At 45.5% G+C, this 22,808-nt stretch overlaps 1 protein-coding gene and 1 non-coding gene across 7 annotated transcripts; both read left to right on the top strand.

The window, feature by feature from the left end:
- The first annotated feature begins 22 nt into the window (after nt 1-22).
- CHD4 (chromodomain helicase DNA binding protein 4) lies at nt 23-22,675 on the top strand. Of its 6 annotated transcripts, none has more exons than XM_042891859.1 (40): nt 23-115; nt 990-1,132; nt 3,060-3,187; nt 3,375-3,566; nt 3,948-4,066; nt 4,534-4,775; nt 4,859-4,986; nt 5,106-5,241; nt 5,633-5,814; nt 5,944-6,183; nt 7,050-7,253; nt 7,343-7,548; nt 7,831-7,962; nt 8,216-8,312; nt 8,694-8,885; nt 8,981-9,181; nt 10,012-10,149; nt 12,728-12,849; nt 12,966-13,139; nt 13,465-13,606; nt 14,286-14,417; nt 14,512-14,629; nt 14,838-14,962; nt 16,238-16,475; nt 16,635-16,807; nt 16,953-17,133; nt 17,209-17,319; nt 17,487-17,575; nt 17,656-17,789; nt 18,041-18,185; nt 18,377-18,542; nt 18,907-19,016; nt 19,185-19,317; nt 19,562-19,639; nt 19,762-19,899; nt 19,995-20,103; nt 20,422-20,554; nt 21,556-21,751; nt 21,866-22,009; nt 22,142-22,675. In XM_042891859.1, exons 2-40 carry the CDS (start codon nt 1,036-1,038, stop codon nt 22,201-22,203), a joined length of 5,787 nt encoding a protein of 1,928 aa, XP_042747793.1. In that variant the 5' UTR covers nt 23-115; nt 990-1,035; the 3' UTR covers nt 22,204-22,675. The 6 variants fall into 6 exon arrangements, with proteins under 6 accessions (XP_042747793.1, XP_042747799.1, XP_042747794.1 ...); XM_042891865.1 differs by having other exon boundaries at nt 17,490-17,575; nt 21,866-22,041; XM_042891860.1 differs by having other exon boundaries at nt 17,490-17,575.
- Nucleotides 18,570-18,710, top strand: LOC122191563. Its single transcript, XR_006182426.1, has one exon.
- Nucleotides 22,676-22,808: the final 133 nt, after the last annotated feature.

The raw sequence follows: 22,808 nt of genomic DNA on the forward strand, positions 1-22,808 counted from the left end.
TTTTTTTTTTTTTTTTTTTTTTTTTTTTTTTCCCCTTTAAGAGGCGGTGCCGGGTCCGGAGCCATTTTCCCTTCAGCAGCGGCGGTGGGGGAGCGGAGCTGCCGTCTGGAGCCGGGTGAGGATCCGGGAGGGAATGAGGGTGGGCGGGCGCGACCTCGCTGCCGTCTGTCGCGGTCCGCCCGCCGCCCCACGGGTTCTCGCCGGCGCCCCTTCACCCTCCCGCTCTTCGGTCGCGGCTCGCCTCGGGACCGCGCCGTCCCCTGCGCGGCGGCTGCGGGACGCTCCCCGCCCCGCCTCCCGGCGCGGCCCTGGCGAGCGGCCGCCCCGCCGGGCCCGGTCCTACCGCCCGGCCGTGGGGAGAGCCGGCCCCGTGCCGCCCGCCGGCCGGACTTTCCCGGCCCCGCCCCGCGCCCCCGCCCGCCGGGCACCGTGCCCCCGCCGAGCCGTCGCCCGTCCTGCGGCCCCGCTCCGGGCGAGGTGGCGGCCGTGGTGTCTTTTGTGTGGGTCCTGGGGGCAACGCGGCAGGCGGCCCGCCGAGTTCTTGCGGGAGGGCTCTGCCGCCGTGAGGGAACGCTGGACGCCGCCCTGACGGAGCGCCGGGCGGCTCAAGGTCCCCGTGGGAAGGCCGGCTCCCCTCCCCGCCTTCTCCAAGGCCAAGGTAGAAATAACCTAGGGCGCTCATTCCGGTCTGGCACCGGCTGCGGGAGCCAGGAGGATCTTCCTATAGGACAGCTGTTTTGGCTCCCTGCGAGGAATGAGTTGCTGACTCAGTTTAACGTCTGCTGTCTTAAAGCCTGCTTCATTACAACTCTGATGCGATACCTGCTGCTGGAGTGCCTGTTGTCCATCGGCTCCCAGTGCGATGAAATCACTATCTAAGCTTTTTCTCGAGAATCCTCTTGGTTGCACTACTGCTTGGGAAACCGGGTTTTGTGTCTGCTGTAACTTTCTCTTGATTCTTTTCAATGAAGTACTGGCTTTGCTGGCAGGAAGGCAGCACTTCTGTGAGCCCGGGCCTCCCCTGGTTCAGAGGATATGGCATCAGGCATCGGATCTCCGTCGCCGTGCTCGGGGGGCAGTGATGATGATGAGATGGAGATTCTGCTGAACAGTGCTATCCCCCAGCATCCAGGTATTGAGGGCCTGCAGGGCATGTGTGTGAGGTAGGGTAATGCTGTCCTTGAATTGGATATGTGAAATAAATGCTCCATGAAGGAATGTCCCTTCGACTAGGAGTTGGCATATGTTTTTGATTTTTACTACTGGAATCCTAGTTCCAGTAGTGGAGCAGACTTTGTTCCAGGATGTCGCAGGTTGTCAGGGGCTCATGCTCTGGGGGAGTGAGCAGTCAGTGGTATGTCCAATTTTCACCAAAATGTCCGTGAGTTTCACATTCACTGAATGGGGGGGCTGAGGGGGAGCTGTGTATGTGAAAGGGGAGGATGTCTGGCTGCTTCATCTGGGATCTCAGGCTTGCTGCTGTCCAGAGCATACTGCCCTGGGCTCTTGCATGACCCACTTTTTCTTTGCCACACCCAATTATTGAGGCTTCTGGTGGCTCATTTTTTGTACTACCTACTCACCTTTGCTTTTCAGGTAGTCTTTGTACCTTGCCTTGTCCATTTTGCATGCATCCTCATCTACATGAGACTGGGGTTAGAGCTCTGGGTACTCTTCTGTTTTGAATGTTATTGATGTGTGTACAAAGCAAGCCATCAACATCTGGCTTCTCTGCTTCCTTGCAAAAAGGGATCGTATGTATCCTGATGTGCTGGGCTGTAAGGCAAATTTGAGTTTTCCCACCAAGCCATACCTGTTGTAGTATCAAATGAGAAGACGTTGCAGGTGGAGAGGCAAAATGTTGAAGGCTTGGGTTTTTTGTTTGCTTGGCTTTTTTCTAGAGTTTTGACTCCAGCTGCATTTGGTACCTCTTAGGTGGAGGGGAGACGGTCTTGAAGCCTTGTGAGGAAAATCTTGTTGGGAAAAATAACTGTTAAAATTGCTGCAGACTTGAGAGCTTTAGGGAAAAGCAATGGAAGGGGTGGGATACTTAGGCTCTGTGAAAGAACTAGCTGGAGAAGATGTGGAATCCTCATAGGAGCTGGTGTTGTAGGACTGTGTGAGCAAAGACTTGCTAATTAGTTGGCACAGTGGCAGGACTGCAAGACCCCAAGTTCCAAGAGCTCTACTTCTGCTTCATCTGCCTGCTGCAGCTCCCTGACCTGTGGCTTCCTCCATCCTGCCCAGCTCCTGTGGTCAGGAGGCCATTTTCCCTTGGAGGGAGAAGGAGTGACTCTGGCTGTGTGCAATGGGCGGGGCAGCAGGAGAGAGCGAATGGCTGGGCTGCTCTCAGAGCTTGCCACAAAGGAAAGGGTTGCCTGGCTCTCCCCGGGGTCGGGAAAGGTAGGGGCACAGATGGAAGTGATGGTGGTAGGGAGTTGGCTGCTTGTCCCTGCGCTGGGAGCTTGCTTGCTAGCTGATGACAAAGAGGGAAGGGGTGGAGAGAAAGCTATGTCAAGTCTGGATTAGAATTGAGTTGCTAAGTAGCAGTCTACCTATGGAGGACAAGTAGTGACTTGCTGGACTGTGTTTTGAATGTATTTTAATACCTGTAAGCTGTAGGATGTTCTATTCTGATGAAAAGAAGTTAAATACTTTTTTATTCTGGAGAACTGAAACGTTATCTTCAGGTTCTCAAACGTACTTTCTAAATGTAATCACTGTTTTAATTCCTTTAGATATGGTAATCTACTCTGTGCCCTTGTTTTTCAGTTAAGGCACACTTCTCGTGCCTAAGAGCTGCTTTGCTTGGAGAAGGAATATTGTGGAAGTGGGCCTTGTTGGAGGGAGGAAGGGGTGTGTGGTAGTAATTTGCCATGTGATTGACTAGTAAATGTTGTGAACAGTAACAAGGTACAAACAATAATAGGGTAAGCAAGCACTTGTGTGTTTGTAAGTATGTAGCAAGAAGCAGACAGATTCAGTGATGTCTGTGAAAAGTGGGCTGGGCTGTAGTGTGCAAATGGACTTTGAGTGGGATGTCACCTCTTCCCCTCCAGAACATGAAGAGGAGCCAGAAGAAGAGCTTCTGTCGGAGGCTGAGACACTCAAAATCAAGAAGAAGAAGAAACCCAAGAAACTAAAGGAACCCAAAGTGCCCAAACTCAGCAAGCGTCAGAAGAAGGAGGTAAGGGAAAGGATGTCTCAAATCATGCTCTAAAATATTGCTGTGGGGAGAGGAGGCTTGCTTTGTTGTTGACTTTTGACAGCAAACATCTGTATGAATCCTTTAGAACTTGGGTAGTATGGTATTTAGTGCTTATCCAGGGTATTTTCTCACAGCTGCCTGATCTTCTCTCTCCCTCCTTCCCCAGCTTGGGGACAGTTCTGGTGAGGGCAATGAGTTTGTGGAGGAAGAGGAGGAGGTTCTGCGCTCTGATAGTGAAGGCAGTGACTACACTCCTGGAAAGAAGAAAAAGAAGAAATTAGGACCGAAGAAGGAAAAGAAAAGCAAAGCAAAGCGCAAGGAGGAAGAAGAGGAGGAGGAAGAAGATGATGACTCCAAGGTGAGAAGCGACCCATCTGGCTTACTCCTTATTTCTCAGTTCCATGTGGACTTGGGGGATTAGTCTCTGACAGCATATGGAGTGGGGAACAGTTTAGTTTCCTTTTTTCTCTGAACAGCCTGACCTGACCATTTCCCTCACTGCACGCCTTTCCCTTTCCTACCTTAAATACTGAATCCCAAGGATTTTCCTACCTCTGATGTTCTAGTGAGGCTGTGTCCTATGGCAGTGACAAGTGGAGAGCGGCTGGTGGCAATCCCCCAGTCTTGACCCAGTGGGTCATCTGTAGATGGAAGATGTATGTATGACATAGGTGTGTGGAAGTACTATTTTCTGGAATGTGTGCTTTTGCTCAAAGAGGCCACAATTGTTTTTTGACAGGAGCCAAAGTCATCTGCTCAGCTCCTGGAGGACTGGGGCATGGAGGATATTGATCACATCTTCACAGAGGAGGATTACCGCACTCTCACCAACTACAAAGCTTTCAGCCAGTTTGTTAGGTGAATTGCAAGTCTTTAGCATTTGGAAGGACTTTTGAAGAAGGAATAAAAAAGAGGAGGGGGACAAGAATTAGGTCTTGGGTTGGTTTTCTTTGTTGTGTTTTTTTGTTGTTGTTGTTGTTTTGGATCCTCGAGACGTGTCAGGGACACTAGCTCCCCACCTAGAACAAACACCTGAAGCAACACTGAAATATTTGATTCACATATCTTGTTTTTAGCAGTCAAGATGATGCAAGTCCTTGCTCTTGGTCTGCTTTCTTCCCTAATATGCTTAGTTCCATTTTGCTTTCAAAATCATGGAGCATTTGTGTCCGTGCTGTGTGAAGAGTGGAAGTAGAGCTTCATTGCTGTTGAGATTGGAGACTAGAAAGGAATATATTTTAAGAGAGAAGGACTGATGAGGGTGAGGAAAGAGAAATGACCAAGAAACTGTTTTGGTAACTCTTCTTTTCCTTAACTGTATACAGACCACTTATTGCAGCCAAGAACCCTAAAATAGCTGTGTCGAAGATGATGATGGTACTGGGAGCCAAGTGGAGGGAGTTTAGCACAAATAACCCCTTCAAGGGAAGTTCAGGTGCATCTGTGGCTGCTGCTGCAGCTGCAGCTGTTGCGGTAGTGGAGAGTATGGTGACAAACGTGGATGCTGTGCTGCCGCAGCCCCCTGTAGATGTGCCACTCAGGAAAGCCAAGACGAAGGAAGGCAAAGGTGAGATTAAAAAACCTGTCAGGGTGTTGATGAGTGGTGTTGAGACAGTAGTACTTCTGACTCACAGGCTTCTCTGTTCCCAGGCCCCAATGCCCGACGAAAACCAAAGGGCAGTCCTCGTATTCCTGATATCAAGAAACCTAAAACAAAGAAAGTGGCACCTTTGAAAATCAAACTGGGAGGATTTGGTTCCAAGCGCAAAAGGTCATCAGTAAGTGACCCTCTTTTCTTGACATTCTGATGGCATGCTAGAAATGCTGGGATCGGTGCGTGATTGCTGTCCATGGCGTACATGCCTGGACAGCATAGCTTCCTTCTTACCTACCTCAGAGTGAAGATGATGACCTGGATGTGGAGTCAGACTTTGATGATGCCAGCATCAACAGCTACTCTGTTTCAGATGGATCTACAAGTCGCAGTAGCCGCAGTCGTAAAAAACTCAAAGCTGGAAAAAAGAAAAAGAAAGGTATTGCTCCATTGTCAGCTGGAGACAGAACTGCAGTTAATTGTGTAGAGAGATGAGAAGAATGTCTGTAGCATTTGGATGCTTACTTGAGGGAGGTAAATTAATGGAGAAAGAACCTGATACTATTCCTGAGAAGGAGAAGCTGCTCAGGAAATCTTTCATCATCTTGGTAGAGGAACAGATACAATACTGAGTTTTCCTAGCCTAAACTACACTTTTAATTTCATGAGTGGACCTCCTTGCTCCATTTACTACATGAATGCACTTAGAGTTTTGAATTCTGGATCTCTGTAACTGCAGAGGCTGTTGCTGTTGGGGGAATACGCTTCCTTGCTGTAGAAAGCCTTTATCTGTGCCTTGCACTGCTCTAACTCTTCTTCACCCTCTGCAGGTGAGGAGGACTCCACAGTGGCTGTGGATGGCTATGAGACTGATCACCAGGACTACTGTGAGGTGTGCCAGCAGGGAGGAGAAATCATACTGTGTGACACCTGTCCTCGTGCCTACCACATGGTTTGCTTGGACCCAGACATGGAGAAAGCCCCAGAGGGCAAATGGAGCTGCCCACACTGCGTGAGTATTGGATTATCCCAAACTGTGCAAGTGATCATGAAGAGGGGAGGTCAAGTGACTTAATGCTGTTCTGTACAAATAAAGTCATGAATGTGTCAGCGTGACTTTTCTGATCTCTTGCTCCTGTAGGAAAAAGAGGGCATTCAGTGGGAAGCAAAGGAGGATAACTCTGAAGGTGAAGAGATCCTGGAAGATGTTGTGGGGGATGCTGAAGAGGAAGACGACCACCATATGGAGTTCTGTAGAGTCTGCAAGGATGGAGGAGAGCTGCTGTGCTGTGATGCATGTCCTTCATCCTATCACATTCACTGTCTGAATCCCCCATTGCCAGAGATTCCCAATGGGGAGTGGCTGTGTCCTCGCTGCACTGTGAGTTTCTGCTACTACTGTTCTTCTGTTGTTTAAAGAAAGGATGGATCTAATTCTGTTTAATCATCACATTTTCCTATAAGTGTTAAGTCCTTAGAGAAGACTATTGTTCTGGGTTTTTTGGTTTTTTTTTTGTTTGTTTGTTTGTTTTTGTTATAATTTACTGAGACCTGGTTGTCTGTGGTTGGATTGAACCTTGCAGCTTGGTTGCTTTTTCTTTCCCCTGGAGGGCAGGGAAGATGGGCTTACGACCATGCTGAAGCTCAATTTCCTTGGATTATATTTTGTATGTAGAAGCAATTATATGAATGCAAGAAAACTGAGCACTTAAAATATTCTAAACCAATGAGCTAAATGGCTTTTGTGCTGCAGTCTCTGTAATGCCAAGCCCTCTCTTAGTTGATAGTTGAGGGAAATTTCACACTTACATGATGTCATTAAAATGAAGTATTGTAAATTGTTATGTGCATTCATTAGATGATAAGGACTTCTCAGATAATGAACAAAATGCAGTCTGCTTCAGGGCATGTCCCTGTGCTGGACTGGTAGTTTTACAGGAACACATTTGTGAACTTTCACTGGAATTCGGTAGACTGAATTTTTGGGACCCTGGAGAGATGACTAAATTTAAGAGACTGAATGCAGCTTGCTGTTTTGCTAGTCCTGGAAAAAAGGCAAACTGGAAGAAGCTCTAAAGTTCTAGAAATAAGAGAGTGAACATTTCTAAGCCCAAAGAGAAAATCCCACCTGTGTAGTAAAGCTGCTAACTAAAGAAGAAAACTGCAACTCTTTGTACAGTCTATGCTCCTCAGCACCTGATGTTAGAATACTTGCAGTATGATGTGACAAGCTCTCTACCTTTTCAGTGCCCAGCTCTGAAAGGAAAGGTTCAGAAGATCTTGATCTGGAAATGGGGTCAGCCCCCAGTTGGCCCAGCACCACCACGTCCACCTGATGCAGATCCTAATGCTCCTCCCCCTAAGCCTCTGGAGGGTCGACCTGAAAGGCAGTTCTTTGTCAAATGGCAGGGCATGTCCTACTGGCACTGCTCTTGGGTGTCAGAATTGCAGGTGAGTTTAAGGATCTTAACCCTATCATAAGAGTGGTTAGATATTTCTGGGGAGAGATTATTACAGTCTAACTTCTGTCCCAATTCCAGCTGGAGCTGCACTGTCAGGTAATGTTTCGAAACTACCAACGCAAGAATGATATGGATGAGCCACCTTCAGGGGACTTTGGAGGAGAAGAGGAGAAAAGTCGTAAGAGAAAAAACAAGGACCCCAAATATGCTGAAATGGAGGAGCGCTTCTATCGATATGGGATCAAACCAGAGTGGATGATGATCCATAGAATCCTTAATCATAGGTAGGGGAAGAAGCAAAGGTGGTTTTGCTGTGTCTTTTTTTTATCAAAATACCTGTCCCAGTGGAAGAGCAAGACGATTTTTTAACGATAGCTATAGACAGGACTGAGAGGGGTGATGAACTGAAGCGTGTCGTAACTGAGATGAAAAAGTGAGAGTTCTGTTTATGCAAAATATTGTTTCTGTAGCTTCTTCAAAGTATCCTTTTCTCCTTTCCTATTTGAATGGGGTGAGAAATGCTGTCTTTTCACTGTGCTTAACACTTATTGTTTTGTCCCCCTCAGTGTGGATAAGAAAGGGAACGTCCACTATTTGATTAAATGGAGAGATCTACCCTATGACCAGGCATCATGGGAAAGTGAGGATGTGGATATCCAAGATTATGACCTTTACAAGCAAGCCTACTGGAATCACAGGTAGGAGAAATATCAAGGTAACGTTCTTTTCCCTTGAGGAAAGTATTTGAGTGTGTCAGGACCCGTCTGGATGCATGGAGATAGAAAGGAAGCGTCTTGTTGACTCCTTATTCCTTTGGCTGGAGGGCTTTCCCCTCTGTTCTCTTGAGCATATTTGAATTGCTTGTTTACCCGCTGCTCTTTGCAATAGTTTTCCCTTGGTCTGTTACAAAAATTGTTGCATTTTTGTATTCATGGGGCTGTCTCCTCACAGGGAGCTGATGAGGGGTGAAGAAGGAAGGCCTGGTAAGAAGCTAAAGAAAGTGAAGATGCGGAAACTGGAAAGGCCCCCTGAAACTCCCACAGTAGATGTAAGTTGCTGTTTACTGCTTAGGCACTACCTAATACTACTGATTATTTTGAGTGGGGCTGGGACTTGTGGGCTATATAGAGAACTTGAAGGGTGAGGAGCACATGGCTTACAATTTCTTCCTGGCCTGAAAAGTGGATAGGTTATAGAACCTTCAGATTCAGACCCATCTTTTGTACATTGGGAAGAGGCTGGCTTGGCTGGCTCTTGATAGAATATTTTGGACACCTTTTGGCCTGTTAGGGATTTGGCACTAGAATTAATCTGATTTCTGTGGAATGTCAGTCTACAGTAGGGAATATGAGTGACTGGAGAAGGAGTCTTGATAGTTCCTTCCATAGGTAAGGTAAATAATCTTAACTCTTCCTTCTTTCCAATGTAGCCGACGGTGAAGTATGACCGGCAGCCAGAGTACCTTGATGTAACAGGGGGAACCTTGCATCCTTACCAACTGGAAGGACTGAACTGGCTGCGATTCTCTTGGGCCCAGGGCACAGATACAATCTTAGCTGATGAAATGGGTCTGGGAAAGACTGTGCAGACAGCTGTGTTCCTGTATTCCCTATACAAAGAGGTGAGAGGCAAAATGTTGCTAGAACGCTATCTGGAGAGATTAACGCATCTGCTCACTTAAGCAGCATCTAATGCTCTTACTGATTCTGCTCGTAGGGCCACTCAAAGGGACCCTTCTTGGTGAGTGCCCCCCTCTCCACAATCATCAACTGGGAACGAGAATTTGAGATGTGGGCACCAGATATGTATGTAGTGACCTACGTTGGGGACAAAGACAGTCGAGCAATCATCCGTGAGAATGAGTTCACTTTTGAGGATAATGCCATACGTGGAGGCAAAAAAGCATCCAGAATGAAGGTAATGCAAGCCTGAACTGGAAGAGGAGGTACACTAGAATGGCTTTCAGCAACTGAGATTCGAGTGCTCTGGAGTCTGTGGGAGCTGATAATACTTTTGTTTCCAAGGGGAAATAACTGCAAGTTGATGACTAAGTGGATATTTTGTTAGGCTCTTACTGTAGATTGCTTTTAAGCATTTCTGGCAGTCTAAATTTTTACAGTGCTCCAGAAAAAGGGAATCAACTAAGGCAATACTGACCATCGGCAAGTTCTTTTGTTTTTCTGCTTAATCTGTCAAGCTGTGCATCGTACTTCCTGCAGAATTGCCAGCCTGCATAAATATGACCTGATACAGACCTGATGGAGGTATTTTGTAATAGAACCTCACTCTTCCTAGTTTAAAAAAAAGAAAAACCACTAAAAGTTTCTCAGTAGGGTTAAATATAACTGCTTGTTTTCCCTTACATTAACTGCAGGATCTACTGACAGTAACTTGGATAAACTGTTTATCCTCTAAGAATTCTCATTTTGATGAGACACTATTCCTGGTCTCTTTCCATAACATGCCTCTATTTGCTGCTTAATTCTGTTATGAGAACTGGCAGCTATGCTATAGTAGCAGGAGGTTGAGGAGGCTTACATGTGTAAAACAAGTAATAAGAGATTGAAAAACTAGAATGTGTTGGGTAGTATTTTGGATATTGTGACAGAAAGCTACAGGTATGAAAAACTGTTTTGTTGTGCTGTTTGACTATGTCTTGTAGGGACAACTTGTTGGAGAGACTCTGTATCTCCTTTGTCCTGTGACATTCCCTTATGTCATTACTGTGTTTTCTTCTTCCTTTGCAGAAGGAGGCAGCTGTGAAGTTCCACGTCCTTCTCACGTCTTATGAGTTGATCACAATTGATATGGCCATATTGGGATCTATTGACTGGGCATGTCTCATTGTAGATGAAGCTCATCGACTGAAGAACAATCAGTCTAAGGTACAGGAAAGAATAGGTAATAAAGTCTGTAAGCATTACATATGTTGCAGAAGGTGTTCAGAAGATTAGATAGCTGATCCTGAACAAGTAAGTTTGTCTGCCAGCTCTTACTTGTGTGTTCATTAGCAAATTTAATGCACTGGGGGGGGGGGGGGTTGATGAGGAGCAACCCTCATTATTTTAAATGGAAGAGAGAAAGCTTTCATTTGGGTATTGATTATCATTGGTAACAGCTTCACTAGTATGTTTCACTAGTAAAATAACTTCCTCTCTAGGTGAATAGGCAATTGATGTATACTAGAAAACAGAAAAACCTGGGTGCTGCCATTCTCAGAAATGGGTTTCTCTGGAAGTAGAGCATACATCTGGATAATCTCTGTTCTGGAAGGGCTAATCATATTGAGTATAAAAAAGCTGCATGGGTTGCAGTTATTCTGCTTCCAGAGGAATCTTGCCTTCTGCATTCATCTAGCTCTAGCAGAGCTAATTAGATATTATAGAAATGGGAGAGGTGGGCAGGAGTGTTCAACAATGCCTGGGTAAATGCTGAAAGCCATAGAGCTGCAATCATATGAGGCTGCACCTTTACCAGGCTTGTTTTAATTCAGTAGAATTGACTGTACTTTCTTAATCCAACCCCTCCCTAAGCTCTTGTGTTTTAAATCTGATTGATTGTCTGTCTTCAGCTGGGTTCTAAGGCTTAGTACTCTAAAAGCAACTGCTAATGGGAATCTGGTTTTGTAGTTTCTTGCAGGTTGTAAGACCAAGTTGCCTCTGTGTAGGGGATGAGAGGGGAGTGGGGAAGAGAAAATGTAGCTTCAGCTCTTTAGATCTGAGTGTGGTACCTTGTGATATCTCTTTATCAGCTGTGCTTGCAGTCCAGTTTTGAGTTATTTCTATTGTTTTCACTAAGATTGGGTGCTGTTCTGTGCTTAGAATTGGAATTATTGGAAACAGTATTGAACACTTACTATTCATATTTATATTCGTGAGCTGAAAGAGGATATAAAAGCTCAGTGTTACACTATGACTAAGTAACGATTGGTTATCCACCAAGACTGTTAAATTTTCCTTTTTCTAAAGGAGTCTTGTATCCCTTAAGGGCACCTTTAGGTATTTGTATGCAAGACAGCTCTTGACAGACAGTGTTGGTTACCTGCCAAATAGTGTGTTTTACAGTTACAGTGAGTAATTCCCATATTTTATTCCAAGATGAGAATGTTGTTGGCTGTAACTACATAAAGCAATCCTAATGGAAGGCACTAGAAGAAATCCTTCTGGTATGATTAGCAAAATAAGTGGTGGTATTTTTCTTCTAATATTTGTCATCTGAGAGCTGCTCCAAAAGTAACACCTCCTATTTTATTATATTGGCTCACAACATCAAATGTGGATCTTGGTGATATGACAGTAGAGGTTCAATCTTCTACCAGTATTGATAGATTTTGTTGCTGTGCGACAGATGGAAGCAGAGGAGCAGTCTGACAAAATGGCACCTGACATGAAAGTGCATGTGAAGCAGAGGTGTTGCTGAATTCCTCCGTGGACAAAATGGCACCCGTTGACATCCATTGATGCTTGCTGAATGTTTATGCAGGCCAGACAGTAGATGTGAGCGCAGTGAGGCAGTGGGTAGCATGTTTCAGCAGTGGTGACAATGATGTTGAAGACAAGCCACATTCTGGATAGCCATATACAGCTGGTGTAATGCAGGCTTTTGTTCATCACTGGTGAAAATGCATAGCTAATGGTGGTGACTGAGCTGAAAAAATAGCATTTTGTAGCTGAGAATTTGTTCTGTAAGATAATGTTGTGCTCTTTGTATCTGTTATAGTTTCCATGGAAGTAAATAGGAGGCGTTACTTCTGGAGCAACCTACATACAAGCTATTCTCATTCAGTTTGACATTGTATCATGTTAAGTATAAAACAAGTCCATAAATTACTACTTCATTGTCACTTTGTGCTAGTGAACATGGTATACTTGTGCTTTTCAGTGCCGTACTGTAACTGCTCGCTAGCTCTGTCTAGAATGACTTCATTGTTGTGAAAGCTAGCACAAATTACTTTAAAGATATATTGGCAAACCCTTGACTCTTTCTCCTCTGCTTGTTCAGAATTCTGAAATGCTGCCAGGATTGATATGAATAGGAAGAGTGAGTTAGTTATTTCTAGAAGTCTTGAGGCAGAGAAGTGAAAACGTAGAATGCTAATTTAGAAGGAAAAAGTATGTAGTATAGTGATCTGGAAATGATTGGTGGTTTGAAAGCTTGTAACTTAAAAAAGCAAAGGAAACCTTTTAGTACCTGATGACTTATAGGACTTGTCACAGTCATGTTTCAATTATGCAGAACAGTGATCCAAATAAGATCAGTCTAGTGATGCTGATTGGAGTGGCAACTACTAGAAGTGCTTCTGCAAACAGCTGATGGGAATCTAAATCTAAACTGCAGTTTGCTTTTTGTTGTTTTGTTTTGTTTTTTTTTTTTTAAAGAGTGTTTTTTTACTAGGACTATGACTGACTTCTAAGCCTTGGTGTTTTTTTCCTTTTCATTCCTTACCTGCTCTCTACTTTACAGTTCTTTCGTGTGCTGAATGGTTATTCCCTCCAGCATAAGCTGCTGCTTACAGGCACTCCCCTGCAGAACAACCTGGAAGAACTGTTTCACCTGCTGAACTTCCTGACACCAGAGAGATTCCAGTAAGTCTTGCAGTGCAAATCCAGGCTAAATTTGCCTTTCTTGTCACTCCTATCTCCCTGTTTTTTTTAGTGACGTTTTCTTTAGTGGCTTTTGCTTAGTGTCTGTTTCTCCACAGTAACTTGGAGGGCTTCTTAGAAGAGTTTGCAGATATTGCCAAGGAAGATCAGATCAAGAAGCTACATGACATGCTGGGCCCACATATGCTGAGACGCCTCAAAGCTGATGTTTTCAAGAACATGCCATCTAAGACTGAACTTATTGTCAGAGTGGAGTTGAGTCCTATGCAGAAGTGAGTGTGAGAATGGAGGGATCACCAGCTGTTGAATTACTACTGTTTTGTTCTGCTGTTCTAAAGAGGATGTTGAAATAGACTCATCCTTACTGTAGGGCTTTCTGCACAGTGGATAGAAGGAAGATTTTGTGTTGCTGCCGAGGGGAGGAGTAATCCTATGCTCTGATAGAGAGGGCTGAAACGGATAGTAACTGCCACTGGCAGAGCAGTCTAGGTGGCTGGCAGGTAATGCCAGGAACCATTCGGACATGAGCAAGTGTGTGTTAGTCATTCTCATGAAAGATGTTTGAGTTGTGGTTTTTATTTTCTTTGTTATTTTCAGGAAATACTATAAATATATTTTGACAAGGAACTTTGAGGCGCTGAATGCACGTGGTGGTGGTAACCAAGTTTCATTACTCAACGTTGTTATGGATCTGAAGAAGTGCTGTAACCACCCCTACCTCTTTCCTGTGGCTGCTATGGTATGTGCTGTTGCTTATTTATTCTTACATAAACAAATTCCAGCTGGCTACTACTGGGGAGCCATTGAGCTCCCTGTGAAGTTTTGGAGGGATTCTCTTTTCTGTTCTTACGCTTGTCTGTTTTTCAGTTTTTCTTTGTGTTACTGTTGTGGACTGGAGGTCCTCTCCTTTTTCAGTATCTTTATATTTTTATATTGGGGTTACCTTGTGATCCTTGCAGAATGGAGGAGGCAGAGTAGGGACTGAATTAGAAAGAGGAGATCTAGGAAACAAACTGAGAGAAAATGCATGGGGTGACATTGTTTTGTATGAGCAGTGCTACGCATTGTGTCCAGTTGACTTGAATGAGTCAGCTTGTGATGAACACAAGAAAGAACTAATGTCAAGATACGTTTGTAGAGTCGCAGAATGACCTGGGTTGAAAGGGACCACAATGATCATCTAGTTTCAACCCTCCTGCTGTGTGCAGGGTTGCCAACCACCAGGCCAGGCTGCCCAGAGCCACATCCAGCCAGGCCTTGAATGCCTCCAGGGATGGGGCATCCACAACATCCTTGGGCAACCTGTTCCAGTGTGTCACCACCCTCTGAGTGGAAAAATTTCCTCCTAATATCTAACCTAAACCTCTTCTGGCTCAATTCTAACAGTTTTCTTTCTCGCCCCTACTCTTTCTTTTCAGGAAGCTCCAAAAATGCCAAATGGCATGTATGATGGTAGTGCTCTTATTCGAGCATCTGGAAAGTTGTTGCTGCTCCAGAAAATGTTAAAGAATCTCAAGGAAGGAGGTCACAGAGTGCTCATATTCTCTCAGGTATATGGGAAGTTCTGTCTTTGAGGAAGGGAACTTGTTCATCTGGTGTCTCCTTGTCCCTCACTTTTTTTTCTGGTGATTTTTTGATATACAGATGACTAAAATGTTAGACCTTCTGGAAGACTTTCTGGAGCATGAAGGGTACAAATATGAGCGGATTGATGGAGGAATCACAGGAAACATGCGTCAAGAGGCTATTGATCGATTTAATGGTAAGGATTCTCCTCCTTCAGACATGAAATGAAAATGATTGTCTTGTATGTGGTTAGTGGTCAATATGGTATTGAATGTAGCCTGTCTTCCATTGCTGTCCTGGAATCTTAAATTAGTAGTGATTCCTCTGAGGTTATGCGGGGTGAGTAAAAATCCTTCAGTGATGTACTCCTGCTTGATTAATTTTGTTATCTTCTTTTATCTAAGCTCCTGGTGCTCAGCAGTTCTGCTTTCTGCTTTCAACTCGAGCTGGGGGTCTTGGTATTAACTTGGCCACAGCAGATACTGTGATTATTTATGACTCAGACTGGAACCCGCACAACGATATCCAGGTAAGTTTGAGTGAGTTTACCTGCTATGGGAGCCCTTGTGAGGAAGAGGGATGTGAATGTATCAGGAGTAGTGAAGAAATATGACTTCCTTCTAGAAACATGCAAAATTCATAGAATCACAGAATCATAGAATCACAAGGTTGGAAATGACCTATAAGGTCATCTAGTCCAACTGCCTTCTCGTTACACTGCTACCACAAGCACTGACCCATATCTCGCAGCTCCTCATCCAGGTGCCTCTTGAACACTGCCAGGGACAGCGACTCCACAACCTCCCTGGGCAGCCATTCCAGTGCCTGACCACTCTCTGAGAGAAAAAGTTCTTCCTCGTGTCCAGCCTAAACCTCCTCTGGTACAACTTGTAGCCATTTCTCCGGGTCCTGTTTGTTGCCTGGGAGAAGAGGCCAAACCCCTCTTCACCCCAACCTCCCTTCAGGAAGTTGTAGAGTGTAATGAAGTCTTCCCTGAGCCTCCTCTTCTCCAGACTGAACAATCCCAGCTCCCTCAGCCACTCCTCATAAGACTTGTGCTCCAGACCCCTCACCAGTTTCGTTGCCTGTCTCTGGACATGTTCCAGGGCCTCAACGTCTTTCCTGCAGTGAGGGGCCCAAAACTGAACACAGCACTCGAGGTGTGGCCTCACCAGTGTCGAGTAGAGCACCTCCCTGCTTCTGCTAGCCACACTATTTCTAATGCAGGCCAGGATGCCATTGGCCCTCTTGGCCACCTGGGCACACTGTTGGCTCATGTTCAGCCGAGCATCAACCAACACCCCCGGTCTCTTTCCTCTTCACAATCATCCAGCCACTTGTCTCCAAGCCTATAACTGATCTGGCTATTAAAGGCAGATGTAAAGAAGGCGTTGAGGACCTCAGCCTTCTGCTTGTCCTTAGTGGCCACATTCCCTGCTGCATCAAGTACAGGATGAGAATTATCTTTGGTTCTTTTGCTGTTGATATATTTATAAAAGGATTTTTTATTGTCTTTTACTGCAGTGGCCAATCTGAGTTCAAGTTGGGCTTTTGCCTTCTTAACTTCCTCCCTGCGTACCTTAGCTACTCCCTTGTAATCTCCCTGAGATTATTAGAAAAATTAGAGCAATAAGGATGGGTAGAGGTGGGAAGTAAACAAGTGAAGTGTTCTTCCAAGGCACATCTTAACTAATGTTAAGAGCAAGTATGAAAGCAACTGGGGAACTTCTGTGGAGGTAGGTGGGGGTGTAGCAGACTAATGCTTATATAGCTCCAGGCTGTTCTGAGCACATCTCTTTTCTAGGCCTTCAGCCGTGCGCATAGGATTGGACAGAACAAGAAAGTAATGATATACCGCTTTGTGACAAGAGCATCAGTGGAGGAGCGCATCACTCAGGTGGCCAAGAAGAAAATGATGCTAACTCATCTGGTAGTGAGACCAGGGTTGGGCTCCAAGACAGGCTCCATGTCCAAACAGGAACTTGATGACATTCTCAAATTTGGCACTGAAGAGCTCTTCAAGGATGAGGCTACTGAGGGGGGTGAGTGCTTGAAAGTGATAATGGAGATGGGGAGGACTGTATTTAGCAAGAAACTATAGTTACAGTGCTCTTCATAGCTCTACAAAGAGGTCTGGGTGCCATATCCTTTCCTGGTCCCTTAAGATCCATGTGATTAAATGTCTGTGCTTGCTTCCTCAGGGGATAACAAAGAAGGTGAAGATAGCAGTGTTATCCACTATGATGACAAAGCAATTGAGCGTCTGTTGGATCGGAACCAGGATGAAACAGAAGACACAGAACTTCAAGGCATGAATGAGTATCTCAGCTCTTTCAAAGTGGCCCAGTATGTGGTTCGTGAAGAGGAGATGGGGGTGAGTATGAGGTGTAGATCAACTAGAGTCTTCTGCTGACATGTGTTCAGTTAAGTGCTGTTGCTTTTAAGGGCAAGTAGGCATCTGCTCAAACACTGGGGTTTGGAACATGCGGTTCCTAATTTATTTTTCCTCTGTGTGGCAGGAGGAAGAAGAAGTGGAACGGGAGATTATTAAGCAGGAAGAGTCAGTGGATCCTGATTACTGGGAGAAACTGCTCCGCCACCATTATGAGCAGCAGCAGGAGGATCTGGCTAGGAATCTGGGCAAGGGCAAACGTATTCGCAAGCAAGTTAACTACAATGATGGCTCACAGGAGGATAGAGGTACAAACCTGGGGCAACTTGGGGGAAATGGGTGTAAGCATGTGTTACTGGAAGAATAACGGAGTAGTGTCTCAGGCTCACGTGCTGTTTTTCTTTCAGACTGGCAAGACGACCAGTCAGATAATCAGTCAGACTATTCAGTTGCTTCTGAAGAAGGGGATGAGGACTTTGATGAGAGATCTGAAGGTAAGCTCTGGTGAAGCCAGAATTCCTTGTTCACTTTCTGTGTGTGAAAATGTCTGGGACTTGATTTGGATGCTTGGTACATTTGTGGTGCCCTTCTGCAAAGGAAATATTCACACAACAATATACTGTGCATTATCTGTCCTCCTCAGTTGCATTTCTCTCTTCAGCAGCTCGTCGGCCTAGCCGCAAAGGCCTGAGAAATGATAAGGATAAGCCCCTGCCTCCTTTACTTGCCCGAGTGGGAGGGAACATTGAGGTAAGTAGTACTAGGATAGACTTTTGCATTCAAGCTACTTTGGTATGGCTCTTCCTATATCTTTCTTTCTCTTACTCTAGGTCTTGGGTTTCAATGCCCGCCAGAGAAAAGCCTTTCTCAATGCTATCATGCGCTATGGAATGCCACCTCAGGATGCATTCACCACTCAGTGGCTTGTTCGGGATCTCCGTGGCAAGTCAGAGAAAGAGTTCAAGTAAGTAGGTAATTAGGTAGGGCTAGAAAATGGATAACATCTAGCCCCTTTAAAACTACAGAATCATTGAGGTTGGAAAAGACTATTAAGATCGTCTTGTCCAACTGTTGGCCTGTCATCACCGTGCCCATTAACTGTGTTCTGAGGTGCCACATCATCCTTTTCTTGAAAACCTCCAGGGCTGTTCACTTTTTCCCGAGCAGTGTTTTTTTTCTTTATTTATCTAACTGCTTGTCTCTTAACTGTGCCAGGGCCTATGTCTCACTGTTCATGCGCCATTTATGTGAACCTGGAGCTGATGGTGCAGAGACGTTTGCAGATGGGGTCCCACGGGAAGGTCTTTCTCGACAGCATGTCCTTACTCGAATTGGGGTCATGTCACTCATACGCAAAAAGGTGGGTGCACGGCCAAGCAATGTAACCTTCTCTTTCTGTACAGCTTCTCTAAGTCACTGGGGTGCTGAACTAGAGAGTACTCTCTCCTTCACGTGTTTCTTTGTGTGTGGAGTGATCTGTAACTTCTGGTTTGAGGATGAGGGTTTATATGACTCCTCTAGTTGACAAATCTTTCTCTCCCTCTCGTGCAGGTGCAGGAGTTTGAGCATGTGAATGGCCGCTGGAGTATGCCAGAACTGGCAGAGATAGAGGAGAACAAGAAACTTTCTCAGCCAAGCTCACCCTCTCCCAAAACACCAACTCCTTCAACACCAGGGGATACTCAGCCAAATACACCTGCCCCTGCCCCTCCTCCTGGTGAGAGCTTCCCCCTTGCACAGTTCTGTGTCCTGACCTCATTCTGGCTCTTCCCCTCACCGAAGCTGTGGTGGTGGGGTCTGGGGGTGGACACAGATTAACTTACCCTCTCAAGTTAGGAGGGTTGCTGAAGATGTTTGCAAACCCTTAAAGGCAAGAGAGGACATCAGTGAGAATAAACATCCTGTGTTTGTGGTTGGTAGGAAATCTGTGGGTTCATCTAGAGCAATATTGTTCCTGCTTGAATGACATAATCTCTAGGAGCAGAGGAGTTATACGCTTGGTTACAGTGGGGGAAACACATCACTGATGGCTTCTTTCCTTCTTTTATCTGATGTGCCACTCTCGGTTGGGGAATACACAGAAGAGGGAATAAAGGCAGAAGAAGGAGCCAGTAACAAGGAGCAAGGAGAATCTGCTGAACCAGAGAAAGAAATCAGTGCCTCTGCTAATGACGCAGAGGTCCCTATGGAGGTGGGTATTGGGATCCTAGTTTGCCTCGTGCAGTCTTTACTTAGAGATGATTCTCCTCATGTTCTCACAGTCAGTGTAACAGTTTTGTGCATCTTTGCTTTCCAAACTGATCTGACTGTCTTGTTTGCATACGCTGCTTTGTTTCACTACTCGTTGATCTGTCCTCAGCAGTGCGCCCAGCCTGCAGAGGCTGCACCACAGGAAGCAAAATCCCCAGTGAACTCCACAGAAGCAGATGAGAAGAAAGAAGAACCAGAGGTGAAGGAAAGAACAGATGAGCCAATGGAAGTGGAAAGCAAAGGTATCTCTGGGGAGGTTGTTTAATACCTTGAATACAAACAAGTGGACAAAAAGCCAAACATCAGTATCTTTCTAAAGCTGCATCATCTTTGCCTGAGTTCTTGAAGCAGACATAAGTGTAGATAATTAGTGGGGACTGTTCCAACACTTTGGGCAGGGAGTCAGGGAACACTTAGGTTTCACTGACTGAGGAACAAAACCTTGGACTCACCAGCTATATCTCATACTCCCTTTCTCTCTTGCAGCTGATGTGGAGAAAGTAGAAGACAGAACACCTACTGAGAATACCTCTGAACCTCCTATAATCACCTTGGATGAGAAAGGTGAGTTGTGATAATTCCATTTCTGATCCCGTTCCTGACTCCCTCTCCTGCAAGGACTTCTTGTGGGTCCAACTTGCTGTGCTATCTGCCGTGTTCTTTCTAATGACTTCCTGTGTGTACAGATGAGAAAAAGGATGATGATAAGAGAGATGTGGTGATGCTGCAGAATGGAGAGATGCTGAAAGAGTCAGTAGATGAAAGGCACAAAAAGGCAGTAAAGCAACGGTTCATGTTCAACATAGCTGATGGTGGCTTCACAGGTCTGTGAAATCTTTTATATTTTAACTTATTTATATTCCCCCCGTTCTCGTTCATGAGGTAACTTTCATTATCTTTGTGTATCTTGCCTTTCCAGAATTACACTCCCTTTGGCAGAATGAAGAGCGGGCTGCAACTGTCACAAAGAAGACATATGAGATCTGGCACAGGCGTCATGACTACTGGCTGCTTGCTGGAATTATCAAGTATCCTTACCCTGAGAAACCAGTTCTCTCCCCTTGTGCTCTAAATTCTTGTTGTGAAGGTGACCGTTTTGGGCCTGACTAGAACACTTTCAGTGAGAGTGCTTTTATCATTCAGTAGAGTGTAAGAAATGGTGGGAGGAGGGTTTTAGTGTTTGTGTAGTCAAGACCTAGCAGGAAATAGTTTTCATTCCTCTCTCTCGGCTCCTGTTCCTCCCCTCTCTGTATCCCCTTTCCCGACCCTTCTCGAGAACTGGCTGCCTGAACTGTGTATTCCCATGTTCTCACTGCCTTTGTTTGCCTGAGCTCATCCCATCTCAGTCATGGCTATGCCCGTTGGCAAGATATTCAGAATGATCCGCGTTACGCCATCCTCAATGAACCCTTCAAGGGGGAGATGAACAGGGGTAACTTCCTGGAAATAAAGAACAAATTCTTGGCAAGGAGATTCAAGGTAAGGTGCCTTCAGTGTGACAAGTGCCTTTCAGCAAGACGAGCATTTAAGAACAAGATGGTTGCCTTGCTAAGGTTGCTCTTTTGACACTTCCACTGAAAGTGAAGGCTTCTGCAGTTCTTTTTTCCCCCCCTCACAAACTGAACGTTTCTCAAAGTTAGGCAGTAATTTCATGATAATATCCTTTCCTTTAGAAGTGGTGTTGGGGTGCTTGACTGTTTTCTCTCCAAATGTTTCTTCAGCAACTGGCATGCAGGAGGCTTCAAGTGTCTGTTTCCATTACAGCTTTTACTTGGTTGCAAACCATTCCTTGTGTCTAGGGGGAACTCAAACATCATGTAGTGGTGAATTGGTGAAACAGTAGCTTTTAAACCATCTGATTCTACTTGGGAGAGACTATGATTTAGCTCTGGAAGCTAAGACCAACCCAAGTTAGGCTATGTAATTCTGAGTCGTGGAACTAAACATTAAATTAATGTAGTTGGCTGATTGGATCTGCTGTAATAGAATTCAGATTGATTTCTTCGGAGATCTCTGACATGTTTAACAGTTTTTCTTAAATTCTTCCTGTAAGTAGCATTGGATACTCCTCAGGTTAACAAAAAAAAAAAAAAAAAAAAAAAAAACCAAAAAACTTCATCTCATGTGCTTCATGCAAAAAGACCAAACAACAAAGATTTACTTCAGAAGTCCTTTAAGAAGGTAGAGGAATAGGAATCTCTTCACAGTACTTATTTTAGACTGGTTGGTCTAGTTGGTTTAGTTGGTCTAGTAAGTTGGTTTTCTTGTATACCGAGCCTGGCCTAATGAAACAATTTGTTTCTTGATATTTAGACCAAGCTAAACAGAAGCTGGTGAAAGGAGTTTCAGGGTCTTACCTTGTGACAGCCGACAACTTGATCAGGAAGAGACTGTGATGGGGAGTGCAGGGGGACGTGCAAGCAGGCTGCTTTTTCAGGCAGCTGCTGGCAGACTTCTCTAATGACTGCTCCCTCTTGCAGCTCCTGGAGCAGGCACTGGTGATTGAGGAGCAGTTACGGCGAGCTGCCTATCTGAATATGTCAGAAGACCCCTCTCATCCTTCAATGGCTCTGAACACACGTTTTGCAGAGGTGGAGTGCCTGGCTGAGAGTCACCAGCATCTATCCAAGGAGTCAATGGCTGGGAATAAGCCTGCCAATGCTGTGCTGCACAAAGGTGATGCTATGGGCTGAGCAAAAGTGGATGTGTTGAGCATCACTGTCCCCCACGGTCTTTTTTTTTTTTTTTTTCTCCTTCTCTCCCCTGAATACTCATCCCTTTCTCTTCTAGTTCTGAAGCAGCTAGAGGAACTTCTGAGTGACATGAAGGCAGATGTGACACGCTTGCCTGCCACTATTGCCCGTATCCCGCCGGTGGCAGTGCGCCTGCAGATGTCAGAACGCAACATCCTCAGCAGGCTCGCCAACCGCAGCAGTGAGCCCCCTCCACCGCCCCCTCCCCAACAAGTATGTGCCCTCCCTGCTTTGCAGGCGGGGGTGTCTCGGGGCTATGTGGGGAAATAGCCCCCGTACCATGGAGTCTAGCAGCTGTTCTCTTGCCCTACAGGTGGCGCAGCAGCAGTGAGTCTCCAGCCCAGTGCTGTCAATCTTTTGGCCAAGCCGAAGTGACCCTCCCCACCCCACCCCTTCACACTCTGCCCCTCTGCCTGACATTCCTGACTGGGTGCTGTTTCCCTCCGTGGAAGCTGCTGTGCAAGTCTCTGGGAGGAGGAGAACCTCCTTCCACTGCGGCCAGCCCGCGGGAGCGAGGAGTGTGCTTAGGAGAGAGGGGGATGGATGGATGATGGACTCTGTACATAGTGACTGAAGGCCACGGTGCCATGTCTGTTACATGGAGAACCTGGCTGCGTTGCTCGCTGCCTCCGCCTGGAATTCCAGATTTTCAGTTTTCTAATTTTATTTTGGGTTTGTTTACCGAGGTGACTGCACAGGCGAGATCAAGCAGAAGCCAGGACAGAGACAAAGCTACCTCCATCAAGATCCTTTTTAATACAGAAACTGACAGGACTTGTCCGCTAATTAAGCAGCTTGGAGAAAAAAAAAACAAAACAAACAAAAAAAAAAAAAGGACAAAAGCAGAGCAAAATCTTGGTAGAACTGAAAAAATAAAGTTTCCTTGTATTTTACTTCGTTGTTTCCCTTGAACCTTGCTGTAGTGCTGGGAGGAGGAGCTGGATTTTTCCCCTAGTGTTAAGCACCCAGAGCTCGTTATT

This window comes from Lagopus leucura, unplaced genomic scaffold (assembly GCF_019238085.1).
Source record: "Lagopus leucura isolate 7727_CA_CO unplaced genomic scaffold, USGS_WTPT01 3-85_obj-0_obj, whole genome shotgun sequence".
Classification (NCBI taxonomy): domain Eukaryota; kingdom Metazoa; phylum Chordata; class Aves; order Galliformes; family Phasianidae; genus Lagopus; species Lagopus leucura.

Bases quoted from the DNA above. Each gene is read 5' to 3' on its own strand.
- CHD4 (XM_042891859.1), top strand. From the start codon at position 1,036: ATGGCATCAGGCATCGGATCTCCGTCGCCGTGCTCGGGGGGCAGTGAT. The intron at 17,790-18,040 runs GTAAGTAGGTAA...TAACTGTGCCAG, and splicing joins AAGTCAGAGAAAGAGTTCAA to GGCCTATGTCTCACTGTTCA. The intron at 19,017-19,184 runs GTGGGTATTGGG...ATCTGTCCTCAG, and splicing joins ACGCAGAGGTCCCTATGGAG to CAGTGCGCCCAGCCTGCAGA.